The following is a 17023-nucleotide window of genomic DNA, read 5'->3' as shown; positions in this document are numbered from 1 at the left end:
GGTTGTTTTATGTGTAAAAGAAAAGGTTAGGTCATGAAGTCCCGGTTAGTAAGGGGTTTTCCTGTGCTAGGAGTTCTTTTTTTCTTTTTTCAAAAGCAGTCTTTTTCTTTCCCCGGACCGATGACACAGGCCACGTGGATTGGCCAGGGTCTTCTTCGGCTAATGAGACCTTGATCCCGAAGCCTTCGGAGTATCTTTTTGATAGGCGCCTCTAGACCGCAAGGCAAATGTTGGCCTTCTCATAGCCCTACGGACGAGCTAGTCTAGGGTGGCTATATCTCTCTAAGAAGGCAATGCCCTCCTTAAACCCGCAAAAATAAAGTTAACAAAATGTTGAAATGTTATGCCAAGTTGACTTCAACTGATACCGCCCGATAGCCCAATCTCATAGTCTCGGAACTAATTGTCTATCTAGTACCACTCCTTGCTTTGATGAGTTAAGTGAAATGAAAGTTGCAGATAATTCACTGGCTTTCTAATCATAAACCAAAGTTTAGCTTCTTTTTGGCGAGATTATGGCATCCAACGAACTCAAGCCGTTCAACTTACACACACATAGACAAACAACATTACGAAGTGAACAACGGAATTAGACGTTGACATGGAAATTTGATGATTGCTACAGGTTGCATATCTGAAACTTTGGATAAATACTTACACATGGGTCAACAAATATCTACTTACGATTTTTAGATAACTCTTGTAAAAGTATTTTTCATCTATACTCGGTAGAGTACTTGAGAAATGAGAAAACTAACGCAATAGGATGTCGAACGTTTAATTGCTAAACATGAAGAGGTACATGGTTTTCTGGATATGCTCGGAAGCATTGATTGTATGCATTGGGTTTGGAGAAACTTTCCAGTGGCATGGCAAGGGCAATTCACACGAGGTGATACAAGATGTCCGACGGTTGCCTTATATGATTTTGTAGATTTAGTATGCTTCCTTTGGTCCTCCAGGTTCGAGCGACAACATTAATGGTTTTTTTTTTTTTTGATAAAGGTAAACGTATTATAAATGCAATAAACATTTACAAAGTAATGCCCCCACGGCCCCCCCAGAATAAGATAAAGGGGACCCATGGTGCAGGAAATGAACCAACTGAGTAACTGGACAGGCCCAGAAACCCAATAAATAATCAAACTAGCAATCTAAGTACATTTTAATTAATTAGAACATATTGCTAAGTACATTTAATCAGCAAGATTATACCTCATGAAGTATCAATTGAAGATTACAATCACAATCAACCTAAAGTCGAAGAAATAAGCTAATGAAAAAGACATTAAAGATTTGTGGAATAAATCATTAAGTCTAAATGATAAGCTAAAGATGCAATAAAAGTGTCATCAACAATTTTTACATTAGTTGCTAAAAAATAAAGACAAAGATGCCTTATCTTAAAGATAAGACAAAAAGAAGACACATGTATTAGACCGAAGTCAGATTATGCACTTGTCAAATCAAACTTGGACAAGTGGCTTGCATCAATCGCAAAGTCAATCTTTGTCTATAAAAGGAAAGCCACCAATTGGAGGAAAATTCGTTCAATTGTCTTGTAGAATTATATATTTGTAACTCTGTGTTTTTCAAATATTATTCTCTCAACCCTCAAGAACTATGTTTATCAGCAATTCTTATTGTTTAATGTTCTTAGTGTTTGATAAATTATGTATTTATCAAACATAATATCGTTCTTAATTTTCGTTTACATTGTAGTTAAGGTTTTAATTGTTCACTAAACCATCCAGACCTACCATCTTATTAATGAATCATATTTGTTAGATGATTTACTTCAAGGTAGGGCGTCCCAGGTAACATACAATATTAATGGAGAACTATTTACAAAATGAAATTATCTAGCTGATGGTATTTATCCGGAATAGGCAGCACTTGTGAAGTTGTTTAAATGTCGAGTTCAAGAAAAGAGCATGAAATTCAAGTGATACCATAAAGTTAAAAAAGACATTGAACAAACATTCAAGGTGCTTCGAGATCGATGGACAATTCTTAAAATCCCTTCGTGACCATACAATATCCAAAAACTAAAATGAATCACGTATGTTCGTGTGATTATAGGCGTCGTTTTTTTTTTATTTAATAAACTTAATAGTTAATAATTTAATATATTATGTCAAATTTTTATTAAACAAAAATAATCGTTAATCGGTTATTTTTTACTTAATACGTTGAGCCGGTTAATCCATATAGAAAACAAGTAGACAACAATCACGCACTATCTAGCTGACCCGACGATCCGGACGTACAACGTTGTTTATTCTTATCTGCAATGGCTCCTCCCTCTGCCATCGCTCCGAGCATCTCAACCTCTTCAAGATCGCACATCTATACTCTCTCTCACACACACACATAATTACACGATCACAAACCCTAAAGTTGTTGCATTTATACAAACAAACACGCACACACCCACCTAATTTAAATCCTTTGGCACGAAACACAAAACACAGTTACACAGATCTGTTTATATATAAGAAAGCTATTAATCGAAAGACATTATTATTATTATAATTATTATAATTGATAAAATAAAATACAATAAAGATGGTGTTGATATCATCTGTAAGAGATTATATAAATCGAATGTTACAAGATATTTCTGGCATGAAAGTCCTCATTCTTGATTCCCAAACGGTAATTTCTTCTTCATTTTCTTTTTCAATTTATTTATGTAATTTAGTTGTTATTACTTAGCCGTAAGCCGTTATCGTTGAATCTCTATGGGATCATGTAGCCTGTTAGTTGGCAATTGATGCAAGGGTTTAGCATTTTCTCGAACTAGCTAGCTCGTTTATAAGCCCGATTTCGATGAGTTATAATAGTAGAGAAAGTTAGGTTTGAATATTGTAAACATATTGGGTTTGGTTATTCTGAAATGGTGGGAAGAAGTATCGGGTAGAGGAATGACTGTCTACATGCCACCTCCCTTATACGCCGCCTGTTACGGGATTGCTGTTTGTGATTGTACGATTTATCATATTACATTATATATGTAACTCTAATTCAATATGTGCAGTCATCTTTTGGATATTCTTATCTAATCTAAATCTCATAGTTTAAGAAGACATCTCAAGTTAATGCGAGATAGGATTGGCTTTTCTATTATGTTGCGACATCATTTAGAAGTGTCAATTATATTGTCGTTTGTGAGGCATGACATTTTGTGGCTCAATGCCTGGTGAGTGGTGACATGCTAAGGCGATCCTATTACTGAGGTTCATGAGTTTAATGCTTAAGGCCCATATCAGTAAGGTGCAATGCAATACCTTGAGTTATTCCAAAAATTATTGTAAGTAACTTATAAGTACTAGGGATCAGTGGATTACCTTGAATTTTAATACAGTACGGATAACAATAAGGATTAGATAACATCAAGTCATCTTTCTTTTGAGATTCACACAAAAAGTAGAAACATATTGCAACAACAAAGACTCAATGGTGTTTGTCTAGTAAAAGAGTAAGCTTAAGGCTTGTTAAGATGGTAGGCATGTCGTTGATCTAATCTGTTTGGATGATGTGAATGTGCTACTAGAATACATCATTTCCTCAAAGTAGAACACATTTATTTCATGGATAAGATACGAATCTTGTTAATTAAGATGATTTTATGGACCCGTAAAGTGAGGAAGGTAGGGAAAATGGTAACTTGGATAATAGTGATTAAACTTTAAACGGTAATCTTTATTGTGAGTTAGTTTGTTAGAGCCTCTCTTGTATGGTCAGTGAACTATTACATGACTAATGTTTTAGGTATGCAACTATGCATGTTCTCAAAATCTTCATACTATGCTTTAAATCTTTGTCTCTATGATAAATTGTGTCATCAACATCACCTGCATAATATAGCTGCTTACTTTGCTCGGTCACTCACCTTTTATTCCTCTCATCTTAGTTTCTAATAAAGGCACATTGTCTCGAGTGCGCCTTCGCCTTTAAATACCTAAGTTTATTAATTTAAACTAGAATTTGTATATTGTTGAGGGAATTTGGATAACCTTAATCTTGATAAAGAGGAGTTAATGAATTACTACTGATAATAAAACAATTGGTGTTAAGTTCTGAAACAATGTAAACCTGGAAGATACAATTTTGACAGTCTGAGTCAGAAGTTTTCTTATATTAATAAGAGTGATCTTTTATCAAGATTGAAACATTAAGAAAGCTTTTTACGTGATGGAAATACATATCACTGCAGTTACTGAAGAAAATCAATCATGAAAACTCATCATTATTTTCAAAGTCTAGTAACATTTTCTTGCTATTTTCTATATTAATCGGTAAATATTGCATAGAAACATCAAGTACTTTTAAAATCAAGTTAAATGTTTGAGCTATAATCTGAGTGGTGGTTGATGGAGAATCTGTGTTTTCTGCTGTGACGTAGGTTAGCACTGTCAGTGTTGCGTATTCTCAGTCAGAACTTCTGCAAAAAGAAGTGTTTTTGGTAGAATTGGTTGATTCCATCTCTATGTCAAAGGAGTCTATGTCACATCTCAAAGCAGTTTATTTTTTGCGTCCAACATCAGAGAATATTCAGCATTTGAAACGGCAACTGGCTAAACCTCGATTTGGAGAATATAACCTTTGTAAGTTTTTGTAGGAAGTATGTTATTTATATACTTTCATAATATATGTCAATACCAGTTAAGTAGAAAGATATCTTATATGATTAGTTATACTTGTCTATTTTACTCGTAGTTTTCTCAAATATGTTGAATACTACCCAGCTTCATATTTTAGCTGACTCGGATGAACATGAAGTTGTTCAACAAGTCCAGGTTAGCTTATATTTGATTCAATTCACCAATAGAAATAATCTAGACATGGATGTTATAAGTTTTTTTAATTTCGCAGGAGTTCTTTGCCGATTTTGTTGCAATTGACCCCTACCATTACACTTTGAACATACCATCAAATCATATGTATATGCTTCCAGCTGTTATAGATCCTCCAAACCTGCAAAACTACTGTGATCGAATTGTTGATGGACTTGCAGCTATCTTTTTGGCTTTCAAAAGGAGACCTGTCATTCGATATTCACGTACATCTGATATTGCTAAAAGGATAGCACATGAAGCTTCGGTGAGTTTACGCCTTCTCTTTCAAAACACCATCTTAGCCGTAGCTCTTTAACTATTTGTCAGCTATGTTTGGAACATTTATTCTATTAAAGTTTATGGTAGTACAAAATTGTAATCTTAGGAATTGATTTTTTTTGTGTCTTAATAATACTTAATGCCCGGGTGAGCATTTTCTGCTTCTAATTATGTTATCATTTAAGAAACAAATAGATTATATAAGATTGAGATAAAGTTATCTGTATACCCTTTTTTGTAGCTAACATGTGAGACTTTTACTTCTCTCTCTCTCTCTCTCTCTCTGTCTCTCTGTCTCAGTAATTTTAATTTTGATGTTCTTTTAGGAGTTTCGCTAAACATAGCCCTTAGGGCTACGGATTAAGGCGTAGTAAAGTGTTATTCATGACAGTTGATAATTGTTTTAGGGAGCATTTATTTTTATGCATAAAATTTTACTGCATGTTAACCATAGCCCTGAGGGAAATATGTTTAGAAAAATTCTTCTTATATATTACTTCCCAAATTGTAATATTTGTAAAACATCTTGAGTGCCACCTCAAACGACATATCAAACAGCAGGGAATGAAATCTCGTATACCTTCATATGATATAATTATTATAAAAATGCAATTTCAAAGTTCAAACACTCCCTGAGTTTTCGAAGGAAATGACTTGTATTATTAACTCTGCTGATCTTATACAATCTTTTGGGTAGTAAGAAACTCGATTTGATATTTTTTTCCCTTTAACTTTTCCATACAAACAGAAGCTGATGTACCAGCAGGAAAGTGGCCTTTTTGATTTCAGACGCACAGAAATTTCTCCTTTGTTGCTTGTAATTGATAGGAGAGATGACCCTGTTACTCCATTACTGAATCAGTGGACTTATCAGGTACAATTATTAAATGTTCAAACTATTTTGGTGTTTTGAAATATGTGAAACAGCATAGTTATTGGCTCTGGGCTCAAAACATGACTCGAAATTCTAAATTTTTGACTTGCGATTCGACTCGTAAGAGTCGGGATATTTTTTTATATATAGTGTATATGTATGTAGGTATAAGAACCGAAAATAAGTTTATTATCTAAATAGATTCAGTAAATATTATAATTCTCTATTTTTTTATATTTAATGAGATATTTTATGTACTTATGCTTATAATGTGATCATTTTTTAAAATTATTGTAGATAATATATCTCCTTTTGACACTTTTTGACGGGAATATAAAAAAATGAATTGTTAGTTTAGACTTCTTGTACATAGTACATACCAACTTTGCAGCTTATATAGTGTTTGTTTAGCTCTTTCAATTGATAAATGTTATTTAAAAGTAAATTGTAAAAAAAAGTCAAACCTTATCCATCCATAAATCAAGGTTAAAAGTAGATTTTCCATATAACCCTAGAATAAAAAGTATGATCTTAACTCTCTTCTATGGTTATGCCTCTATCTCTCCACTAAAATACCATTTTATCTTTTATATCCAAATTTTTTTCTTCTCATTTTCAACCAACTCCATGTCCTTTAAAGAAGATGGTAAGATGGAAACCGCGATGGAGACAGAGAAAAGGTAAATATGACTATCCATGTACGCGGAAGGGTTTAGAACTTGAGTATATTGTTTTTTCTCCAACTCGTTCAAGCCCCGAGTCAGCTCTACTCGGAGCGAGTCGGACAGTGATTCATGAGTCAATGTCCGAGTCAAACGCAAATGTCTAACGTGTTGCCTCTTTTTCAGTGTAAATTGACTTGACTCGTACAAGTCGACTTGCGGCTCTTATTGGTTTGACAACTGTGGGAAACAGTAATAATCACCCGTTACTTTTTGCAGGCCATGGTCCATGAGTTGATAGGTATTAAAGACAATAAGGTAGATTTAGGAAATGTTGGGAAGTTTTCGAAGGATCAACAGGTCGGCTTTCACTTCGTTATATCCATGTCTTTATTTATATCTCCAAGGATATGCTGTGTTAAATAAGAAGTAAGTTTTAATATATGTTTTTTAAACACAGGAGGTCGTGTTGTCGTCTGAACAAGATGCCTTTTTCAAGGCTAATATGTATGAAAATTTTGGAGATATCGGAATGAGTATAAAGCGGATGGTGGATGATTTTCAACAAGTGGCAAAAAGCAATCAGAACATTCAGACAATAGGTTTGCACTGCCTAACCTCTATATATTCTTTTATTTAGTTAAAGATCATTTACTGATGAACGGGTCTATTCAGTTTACGCTTTGTTGGTAATGAATCAAATATGATAGCAAAACTTTTTAACATCAAAGGAAACATGATATGAATCGAAGTTGTCGTTGGTGTTATAATGCACAATTGTCATTGTAATAAATATCATTTTTTATTTTTTATATTCCAAATTTGAGACACTAGGTGGTTATAAGTGGACAAAAAGTGTGTTGGGTTAACTCAACCTGACACATACCAAAAATAATTGTACGGAACGTCTGAACCCGTTTTGAGTTATTACTCAACCCACCTGACCCCCGTAGTGCCACCTCTATGATTGTTTACATCTGCCAAGTTTTGAGTAACTTACAATTTATGACCATAGCCCTTTTCTTTGAGTGCAGAGGACATGGCTAAATTTGTTGACAATTATCCGGAGTATAGAAAGATGCAAGGGAATGTCTCTAAGCATGTAACACTGGTGACAGAAATGAGCAAGATCGTTGAAGAGAGAAAACTCATGCTAGTTTCACAAACGGAACAAGAGTTGGCTTGCAATGGTGGCCAAGGGGCAGCATTTGAGGTGTTTTCATTTTTTGATTTCTATCTCAAGTCTTTGTTTTGCATCTATCTTTTAATTATCATTATATTACTGGCAGGCTTGTGTGGAAACCAGTCTGGGCTAAATGTGCATTGCTAACCTTTTTAATCTTACCAAAAAAACAAACTCAACATACTCATGACCATACTTATCCACCATTCAGTAGTGAGGGTATGGTACACTATGACCTATCAATATGTAAACGTGTTTTATCTAAAGATGTTTTTTGAAGAAAGATTAAATGTAACAAAAAAAGTTTGTAAGGTATAATGAGAGGGTCGAAGTGATTCGTTGGTGTTTACTGAGCAAGAAAAGAAACTATGAGAAAACTTGCCAACTAATTTAAACAAGTTACGGGCTTACGGCTAGAACAGACAGCTAGAAACATGTATCATTGGATACGGGTTTATAAAATGTTGTTTTGGCTTACCTGCAAATATGAGAAATGGTGGCTGTTTGATTTACGTAGAATTTTCATTTTAGCTACTGATACAAGATTATTAAGAGAGTAAGAGGTGATGAATGACACATTACCCCATTCATATATTTTCTGTTGAAAATACTTTTGTAATGATGGTACAAAATGGATAATTATGTCATGGGAATTGCGGAGCTGGTCTTTATGTGTTGGTATCCTTGACATGTCTAGCAACTATCTTAGGTATTAATGATATACTAGAATTTTTTAAATTCAGTTTTTTACTCATCATACATTTGTCACCTTTTATACCAATCATTTATTTAAACTTTGTGATATACAAAGGATGTCAACAACTTGTGCACAAGTTTAGACAGCTATTCAGAAGTCCAAGGCATACTTTCTAAAGGGTCTAAATATGATTGCTTATCAAGTTATCATGAGCATGGTCTGAATAGGGGTTCCTGTAATGTTATTTTCTTTTAATACTATTAGTGCATGTTGTTTCTCGTGTTGCTGTCTAGAGCATTTATTGCATTAAAAAGCAGGTTTCCGTACTAAAGATCTAACATGACTTCTGTTTGATTGTTGATTAGGCTGTCACAAATCTTTTGAATAATGAAAGTGTCTCTGATATTGACCGACTACGCCTTGTTATGCTGTATGCTTTGAGATATGAGAAAGAGAGCCCTGTTCAACTGATGCAGCTTTTTAATAAGCTGGCTTCTCGCTCTCCCAAGTATAAGCCAGGGGTAAATGCACTATTACTACTTTGATTTCGTTCTAACAGAACCCGTAAAAGGGGCAGGTCATGGGATTGAGTTGACCTGCAACATACATTGTCCAAAGTTTTTAGTTTTTTTAATAGTTAATCTGTATGTAAAATATTGTAACAAAGCCTCTTAATATCAACAATAGTCTGATTCTTTTGGGTTGGGCCTCTCATTTCCTCTTGCATGTATCAAACATACACTAGTTGAATCGGGATTGGTTTGACCCGTTTTCTTCCAGGATAAATTATTTTCATGTTTACTAGTTTGGTTGTTCGTTGAAAAAGGCTCTCGTCAAAACTGTCGTCTTCTGGTAGGGGTTGACAAAGGGTAGTTTGGGGTGACGGAAACTTTTTATTGCTCACTTTATATTAAATAGCTAGTGTCAAATATGATATACATATGCATTTATATATATATAGAGGAAAGTTATTTGTAGTACATGTACTTTTTATAGTACATGTGTAACTACATGTGTAACTTAACTTACACACTTCTTCTTTCTTCTTCCTTCCATCTCCGACCACCACCACCACCACCATGATCATCTCCGACCACCACCATGATCCTCCGGCGACGGCGACCATTTCCGGCGAGACTTACACATGTGTAACTAACTTACACATGTGTAAGTACAACTTTTTTTAGCATTTTAGCGTTTAAAATTTCTAAGTTTTTTCCTTCGCGAGACAACCACCACCAGTCACCATAATCTCCGACCACCTAGCGCCGGCAGCAAGGGCGGAGCCCGTACCGTAGCACACCGCCACCATCTCTTGGATCGCCGCCCATCAAATCCATACGATTCCCATATGCGTCCCTTGACGGTTAAGTTTAGAACGGATAAGGGCCCCTGGCTCGTATCGTAAACACCCGAAAACGAATCTGATTCTCGCCGGAAAGTTAACTTACACATGTGTAAGTTTCGCCGGAGATGGTCGCCGTCGCCGGAGTATCACGGTGGTGGTCAGAGATGATCATGGTGGTGGTCAGAGTTGGAAGGAAGAATGAAGAAGAAGTGTGTAAGTTAAGTTACACATGTACTATAAAAAGTACATGTACTACAAATAACCCACACCTATATAGATATATATATATATATATAGGGACTCCTTATTTTAGGGACTGTTAGGGACTCCTTCTACCTCCTTCTCCGGCCACCACCACCATCATCTCTGACCACCACCACCACCACCACCATGATCATCTCCGACCACCACCATGATCCTCCGGCGACCATCTCTGGCGAGACTTACACATGTGTAAGTAACTTACAAATGTTTTAAGTACAACTTTTTTAGGTAGATCACCCATCACCGGTCACCCCCTATGACTTATCACCCTCTATGACCTATCACACTATGACTTATCACCCTCAATGACCTATCACCCCCACCAGCTTTGGTTTATGAATATCCTTAAAGGCGAAGCCCGCTTCGAATCATAAATTTTATTCAACTTACACATGTGTAAGTTGTACTTACACATGTGTAAGTCTCGCCGGAGATGTCGCCGGAGATGTATATGGCCGGAGATGTCGCCGGAGATGATCAGTGGTGATTAGATCTGATGAAAATGAACGGTCTAGATCGAGTCCCTAACAGTCCCTAAAATAAGGAGTCCCTAATCTAACCCACCCCTATATCTATATATATATATATAGGGAAAATGGAATTTCTTGTTTAATGAATAAATGCATGGGCCCCCATGATTTTTATGGATTAAAAAAACAATATGTGAGTGTTCCACACCTAAGCTTATATACCCGACAGCCTTATATTACCATCACCCATATATATATATATATTTACATATAGGGAAAAGGGAATATAAGGCTGTCCGGCACCTAAGCTTAGGTGTGGAACCCCTCACATACTAATATTTTATTATTTCTTGTTTAATGAATAAATGCATGAGCCCCCATGATATTTATGTATTAAAAAACAATATGTGAGTGTTCAAACCTAAGCTAGATGCCTAACAGCCTTATATTCCCATCCCCCATATATATATATATCATTTAATAACTTCCTATAACTAAAATACTTTTGGGGGTTCCATGACTTAAAAAATTACACTTTGGGCAACTTTTAAATGGATATGTTGTAAGTTGAAACGGTTTCTTTTGATTTTGCTCACTTGAAATAAAACATTATCCGAATAGACATGATCATAGTTAAATAGGTCAAAATTTGTATTTTGTCACGTTAAATCAGAAATAAACCAATCTTTTTATGTTTTTAACATGTAGAATAGAACTAGCCTGATTAAATTCATTTTTTTTCCCAAATGACAGCTTGTACAATTCCTTCTAAAGCAAGCAGGGGTTGATAGACGAACCGGAGATCTGTATGGTAACAGGGATATCTTGAATATTGCCCGTAATATGGCTCGTGGATTGAAGGTTTGCATTAAATTCTTCTTTCCATATTACCTGTTACTGCTATTGTAATGCATAAGATGTTTGTTTTTCTTTCTTATTAGGGAGTTGAGAATGTATACACCCAGCATCAACCGCTTCTGTTCCAAACAATGGAGAGCATCATAAAAGGAAGGTTGAGAGATGTGGATTACCCGTTTGTTGGAAATCACTTTCAACAGGGCAGGTTTGTGCCATTCTTTTTTTTTTAGAACAAATGAGGACTGCATAATTCATTACCATTTCAAGGCTGTCATTGATGAGCTAATGTATTTCTTGAGGGCATCTGTGTAGTAATTAGGAAATTAACATTAATTTATAATAATTTTATTTTGTTTTTGATTGCAGGCCACAAGAAGTGGTGATCTTCATTGTTGGTGGAACAACATATGAGGAATCACGCTCAGTTGCTCTACAGAACGCGTTTAATTCTGGAATTCGGTTTATACTTGGAGGTTCCTCTCTTTTGAATTCTAAAAGGTAAGTTGGTCATCTAGACAATAATTCTTAGAATTTTCCTAAGAAGTTTGCATATAGATGAGAGAAATATCTTTTTTAGTGAACAAGGATTGAATGTATATATGTTGCTGTGGATACTTAGATCTATATGTGTATATACATGCATTGTATTTGCACATCTATATAATATAACCCCTAGAACTTCTTAATTTTAAGACATCATGAATGGGAATTAAGGCCCATACTTGTTGAATTTGTTACTTATTTTCGTATCTTCTGGCTAAATATTTTCAAACGAACTTGAAAGAAAAAGTTTCTCGTATAATGCTAGTGTAGAAAATAAATTTTTAGATATTTTCTTAAAAGATTTTGTAATCGATGCATAGCACGGCTATATTGTTGGTATAGCCATGTATTGAGCCCCTTCAGAAACATCTGATAAAACTGGGCCGATTTGTACACATTTTTTGTACGCATATCGATTATTAGATGAAGGTGATAAGCAAAACTGATGTCTAAAGATACATTTGAATCCCTTTGATATGAACATATTAATCCATATCTTGGTATATGCAGGTTTCTTAAGGACCTTGAAGAAGCTCAGCGTATTGCCCGATCAAGCACTGGTGTTGTTTAAGTTTTAAATTGCAACTTCACCATTTAAGGCATGTAAGTAATCACTTGGGTTCTGTATTTTGAGCCTACGGCAACTTGTAAAATGAGCGGGAGTTTTAATGGTTGATTTAGGCATGTACCTGACTGTGTTAGCCTAGTGGCTTGTTAATGTTGTTCATACGATGGAAAAACTAAGAAAGGTAGTTAATTTATAGTGTGGAAAGGTTATCTTCGTTTATGATACTAAAATTGTCTCTTTACACTTTAGTTGTATAATAATTACACTGTTTTGACATCTTTTTTTTTTTTTAAATTAATTTAAAAAATTTTAACAATAAAACAAAGCCTAAACTTTTGTTAGGACGGGCATCCTGACAAGACATGTTTTTAGTTTCGAGTTTCAACATCTATCAGGACCAATTAAGACTGGGGGTAACGTGCACTTGCAAGACTGCCCCTGGCCTAAACGTTATGTATCAACCATTTAAGGCATTTATTGCTTTCCAGTCTAGGCTTAACTGTGAAAAGGAGTTAATTTGGGTGACAACGTGGTGTCTCAAATGATGGATACATACATGGCTGATTTCATAACAGAATACAATTTCGATACAACCAGTCATGCAATTTACAAGGAAACAAAGTTGGTAAGAGAATCTGGATTATTTAAATGGTTAGATTGGACATCATGTCCTTTATTTTATTAAAACTAAATGTGTATTTTGTATGCGAAGGGATAATTGTGTCACAAAATTTGATAAATTTACCACTGTTATGCATTACGTACTAGTACAGTATGTTATAAAACATGTAAAGTGTGATCCATCAAAACTTGTGTATAAGCTTCTTGCTAGTTTATTAATAAATCTGGTTCGCTATTGAGAAAAAAAAAATAGAAAAAAGATATGCTCATTCAGTTCAATATTAACTTTTAATTAACCTCTTGGTTAACGAGATAAATGGGTTATGGAGTTAAAATGTCCAAGTTTGAAAATACTTTCGTATTTAAAGTTTTGAACCCACAGAAATCTCCCACCAACTTACACCAAAAAAAGCACTCAAATACATCCACAAAAACCACTGCATGCACCCCCAGTTTTCTTACTATCCCTCCACTTGTAAATTCATCAAAAACCCAACTCACCATATATATGAAATTTGTATCTATATATATATACACACAAACCTCAATATAAAACTCACATTCACACTTGTCATAAATCTTGTCACATTCTTCACACTCACTCCAACACCAAACTCAAAAACCATGCAAACTTCTTTAATACTTTCACCACTTCCCACATTCACTCCACCGGTCAACAAAGTCAAACCCACCACTCACCACCGTCTCCCACCATGCTCTGCCGTAGCTTCACCACATCTCCTACATCGCCACACAGTCACCCACTCAATGCCACCCGAAAAAGTTGAAATTTTCAAGTCACTTGAATCATGGGCCTCAAACTCTGTCCTTCCACTACTCAAACCGGTTGACCAATGTTGGCAACCTTCTGAGTTCTTACCCGTTTCATCTCAGCCGTTCGATCAATTTTCGTACGAGGTCAAGTCGTTACGTGATCGAACGGCTGAGTTGCCAGATGAATATTTTGTTGTGTTGGTTGGAGATATGATTACTGAAGAGGCATTGCCTACTTATCAAACAATGATTAATACACTTGATGGGGTTAGAGATGAAACGGGTGCTAGCCCGAATCCATGGGCTAAATGGACCCGGTCTTGGACAGCTGAAGAAAACCGGCATGGTGACTTGCTTAAAACGTATCTTTACCTTTCGGGTCGGGTTGATATGGATATGATTGAGAAGACTATTCAGAACCTCATTAGTTCTGGCATGGTAAGTTAATTAATTTGTTACCAAGGTTACCACTCGGTAAATTAGACAATAGACCATTTTGGTTTTTTGTTCATTTGTTAAAGTATGCAAAATAAAAATCTTTCATTGACAATTATAACACTCATTAGTTTACCAGTTTGAACATAAATAATAGATTTTGCATTTTGCTGAACATAAAACGTCCAAATAACATAGAAGTTGAGGTTTAGAAAGTCATCATACACATCTTTATTTATGTCCTTAAATAGTAAAACATTGTCAAAATACGAAAATTTTGAAGTGTGTGTTTTGTGTAACCTTCAATCCTGTAATGACAATTTTATTTGTGTGTTTTCTTATTTGATCCGTTAATATTTTGAATAAGAAAGAAATTGAGCACTTTTTTTTTCTTCTTAATAGCAAGTTTGTATTATTTAGGAATCCGGCTGCCGAAAATGAAAGCACATAGCTTAAAAGCTCATTTAAACTTTAGGCCAGAAATTAAGTAGAGACAAGACTATTTACTTCCTTGGAAAAATGGGTCAACAAATATTAGATAGGAAAAAAAAAAGAAAAGACAAGTATACGAGTTATACGGAATATAATATATGTACACTATAAAAGTTGTTGCATACATGAATTAATAAATAATTTTAGACTATGGATTTGCTATATATCTCCTAGCATATACATATATTTATCGAGTAGTTACAAAGAAATAGGATTCGTTTATTGGGTGAATTTCATATTTATCCTCATTAACCAATGTAAATATCAATTATACCCATCTTACATTAAAAATAACAAATTTACACAACATTAATATTAAAATATCAAATATCCTCAAACCATTAATTTAATAACATTTATACATAAAAGAAAATCAATGATGATTATTTTTTAATCATAATGACTACAATACCCAACTTGAAACAACGTTAATGCATCTGCAACAGTTTTTTACATATATCAAAGAATTTTAAAATGTGTAAAGTAAGTGCTCAGTGGCGCCTTCCGCGGATTTTGAGCCCCAATACCTCGACGGTGTATGGAGGAGGTTAAGATGTAGGCGGACCTTACCCCTACCAAGGTAGAGAGGCTACTTCCAGTTTCTACCTAAATGATAGAAAAAGACCTCTGTCCTTTGCATGGGATGAGGATTGAACCTTTGACCTCTGTCTCCAGGGGTCAGGGTGTTTACCACTGATCTAAACCACTTAAAATGTGTAAATATTGAAATGCCAAATACGAGTATTTAACAAAAAGAATTCTCGATAAGTTGCTCCATGTGATTAATAAAACACTTCTTGTTCTTATTAGCCTAATCATGAAATCTACACGGCTGCATCCAAACTTTTATAAACTAAATATGCATTATAAAATACTAAATTAACTATCTTGTAAGTTCTTAGCAGATTATGTTTTTGACAAAACACAGTAGATCACTGATTACATAATGGATAATTTCAAACCTTATGAATCATTTAAAATCTAAACATTGAGAAAAAATAAACCAAAAAAAGAGAAATAATTAACAAAAAAATAATGTAGAGCGTTATCATAACAATTTTGATTCATGAATTCATGTTATGAGAATGAAAATAAGCAGAATTTTAACAATTTTAAAAGATATTATTGTCATTCTATGATTAAAAAATAATTATTATTGATTTTGTTTATGTTTAAATATTATTAAAATTAGTGATTTGGGTATATTTGATATTTTAATATTTAGGTTGGGTAAATTTAATATTTTTAATATGAGATGGGTATATTTGATATTCGTCTGGTTTAACAAGGGTAAATATGAAATTCACTCTACTTTATTAAAACTAGGAAAATGCTAAACTACAAAACAAATTGTGTATCTTTAATTAGGAAAATGCTAAACTACAAAACAAATTGTGTATCTTTAATTAAAGCCTTAGGATAGATTTAGCAAAATCTTTAAAACTAAATGGTTTCTCTTTATTACAGGATCCAGGAACAGAAAACAACCCATATCTAGGCTTTGTCTACACATCATTTCAAGAACGAGCCACATTCGTCTCACACGGCAACACAGCTCGACTCGCCAAAGAACGCGGCGATCCAATACTTGCCCGAATATGTGGCACAATCGCATCAGACGAAAAGCGCCACGAAAATGCATACGTAAAAATTGTAGAAAAACTACTAGAAGTCGATCCAACGGGTGCAATGATCGCAATTGCGGACATGATGAGGAAAAAGATCACAATGCCGGCTCATTTGATGACTGACGGCCAAGACCCGAATTTGTTTGACCATTTTTCGGCCGTGGCGCAACGACTAGGGATATATACGGCTGATGATTATGCGGATATATTGGAGTATTTGATCGGACGGTGGAGATTGGAGAAGATTGAAGGGTTGAGTAGTGAAGGAAGGCGAGAACAGGATTATGTGTGTGGGTTGGCACCCAGGATTAGGAAGTTGCAAGAGCGAGCTGATGAACGTGCTAAGAAAATGGGTCCACGTGGTGTTAAGTTTAGCTGGATTTTTAATAATGAAGTTATGGTGTAATAATATATTTATGTATTTCTTTTTGTTATATTGAAGTGGGCTTTTTCTAAGAATATAAATCTTTGGTTATATGTGGCTAT

The 17023-nt window shown here is 34.7% G+C and overlaps 2 protein-coding genes across 2 annotated transcripts; both read left to right on the top strand.

Annotated features, from left to right (window-relative positions):
• Positions 1-2229: 2229 nt before the first annotated feature.
• Positions 2230-12803, top strand: LOC122587137 (vacuolar protein sorting-associated protein 45 homolog). Its single transcript, XM_043759226.1, has 13 exons — positions 2230-2658; positions 4409-4610; positions 4723-4802; positions 4879-5106; positions 5869-5994; positions 6936-7016; positions 7117-7258; positions 7691-7869; positions 8902-9057; positions 11372-11479; positions 11560-11681; positions 11843-11974; positions 12530-12803. Exons 1-13 carry the CDS (start codon positions 2569-2571, stop codon positions 12588-12590), a joined length of 1707 nt encoding a protein of 568 aa, XP_043615161.1. The 5' UTR covers positions 2230-2568; the 3' UTR covers positions 12591-12803.
• A 983-nt stretch (positions 12804-13786) lies between these two features.
• Positions 13787-16943, top strand: LOC122589292 (stearoyl-[acyl-carrier-protein] 9-desaturase 6, chloroplastic). Its single transcript, XM_043761568.1, has 2 exons — positions 13787-14420; positions 16377-16943. The coding sequence occupies exons 1-2, from the start codon at positions 13833-13835 to the stop codon at positions 16941-16943; spliced, it is 1155 nt and encodes a 384-aa protein (XP_043617503.1). The 5' UTR covers positions 13787-13832.
• Positions 16944-17023: the final 80 nt, after the last annotated feature.

This window comes from Erigeron canadensis, chromosome 2 (assembly GCF_010389155.1).
Source record: "Erigeron canadensis isolate Cc75 chromosome 2, C_canadensis_v1, whole genome shotgun sequence".
Lineage (NCBI taxonomy): Eukaryota > Viridiplantae > Streptophyta > Magnoliopsida > Asterales > Asteraceae > Erigeron > Erigeron canadensis.
The sequence above is the reverse complement of the archived record's forward strand: the minus strand, read 5'-3'. Positions and strand labels throughout refer to the sequence as shown.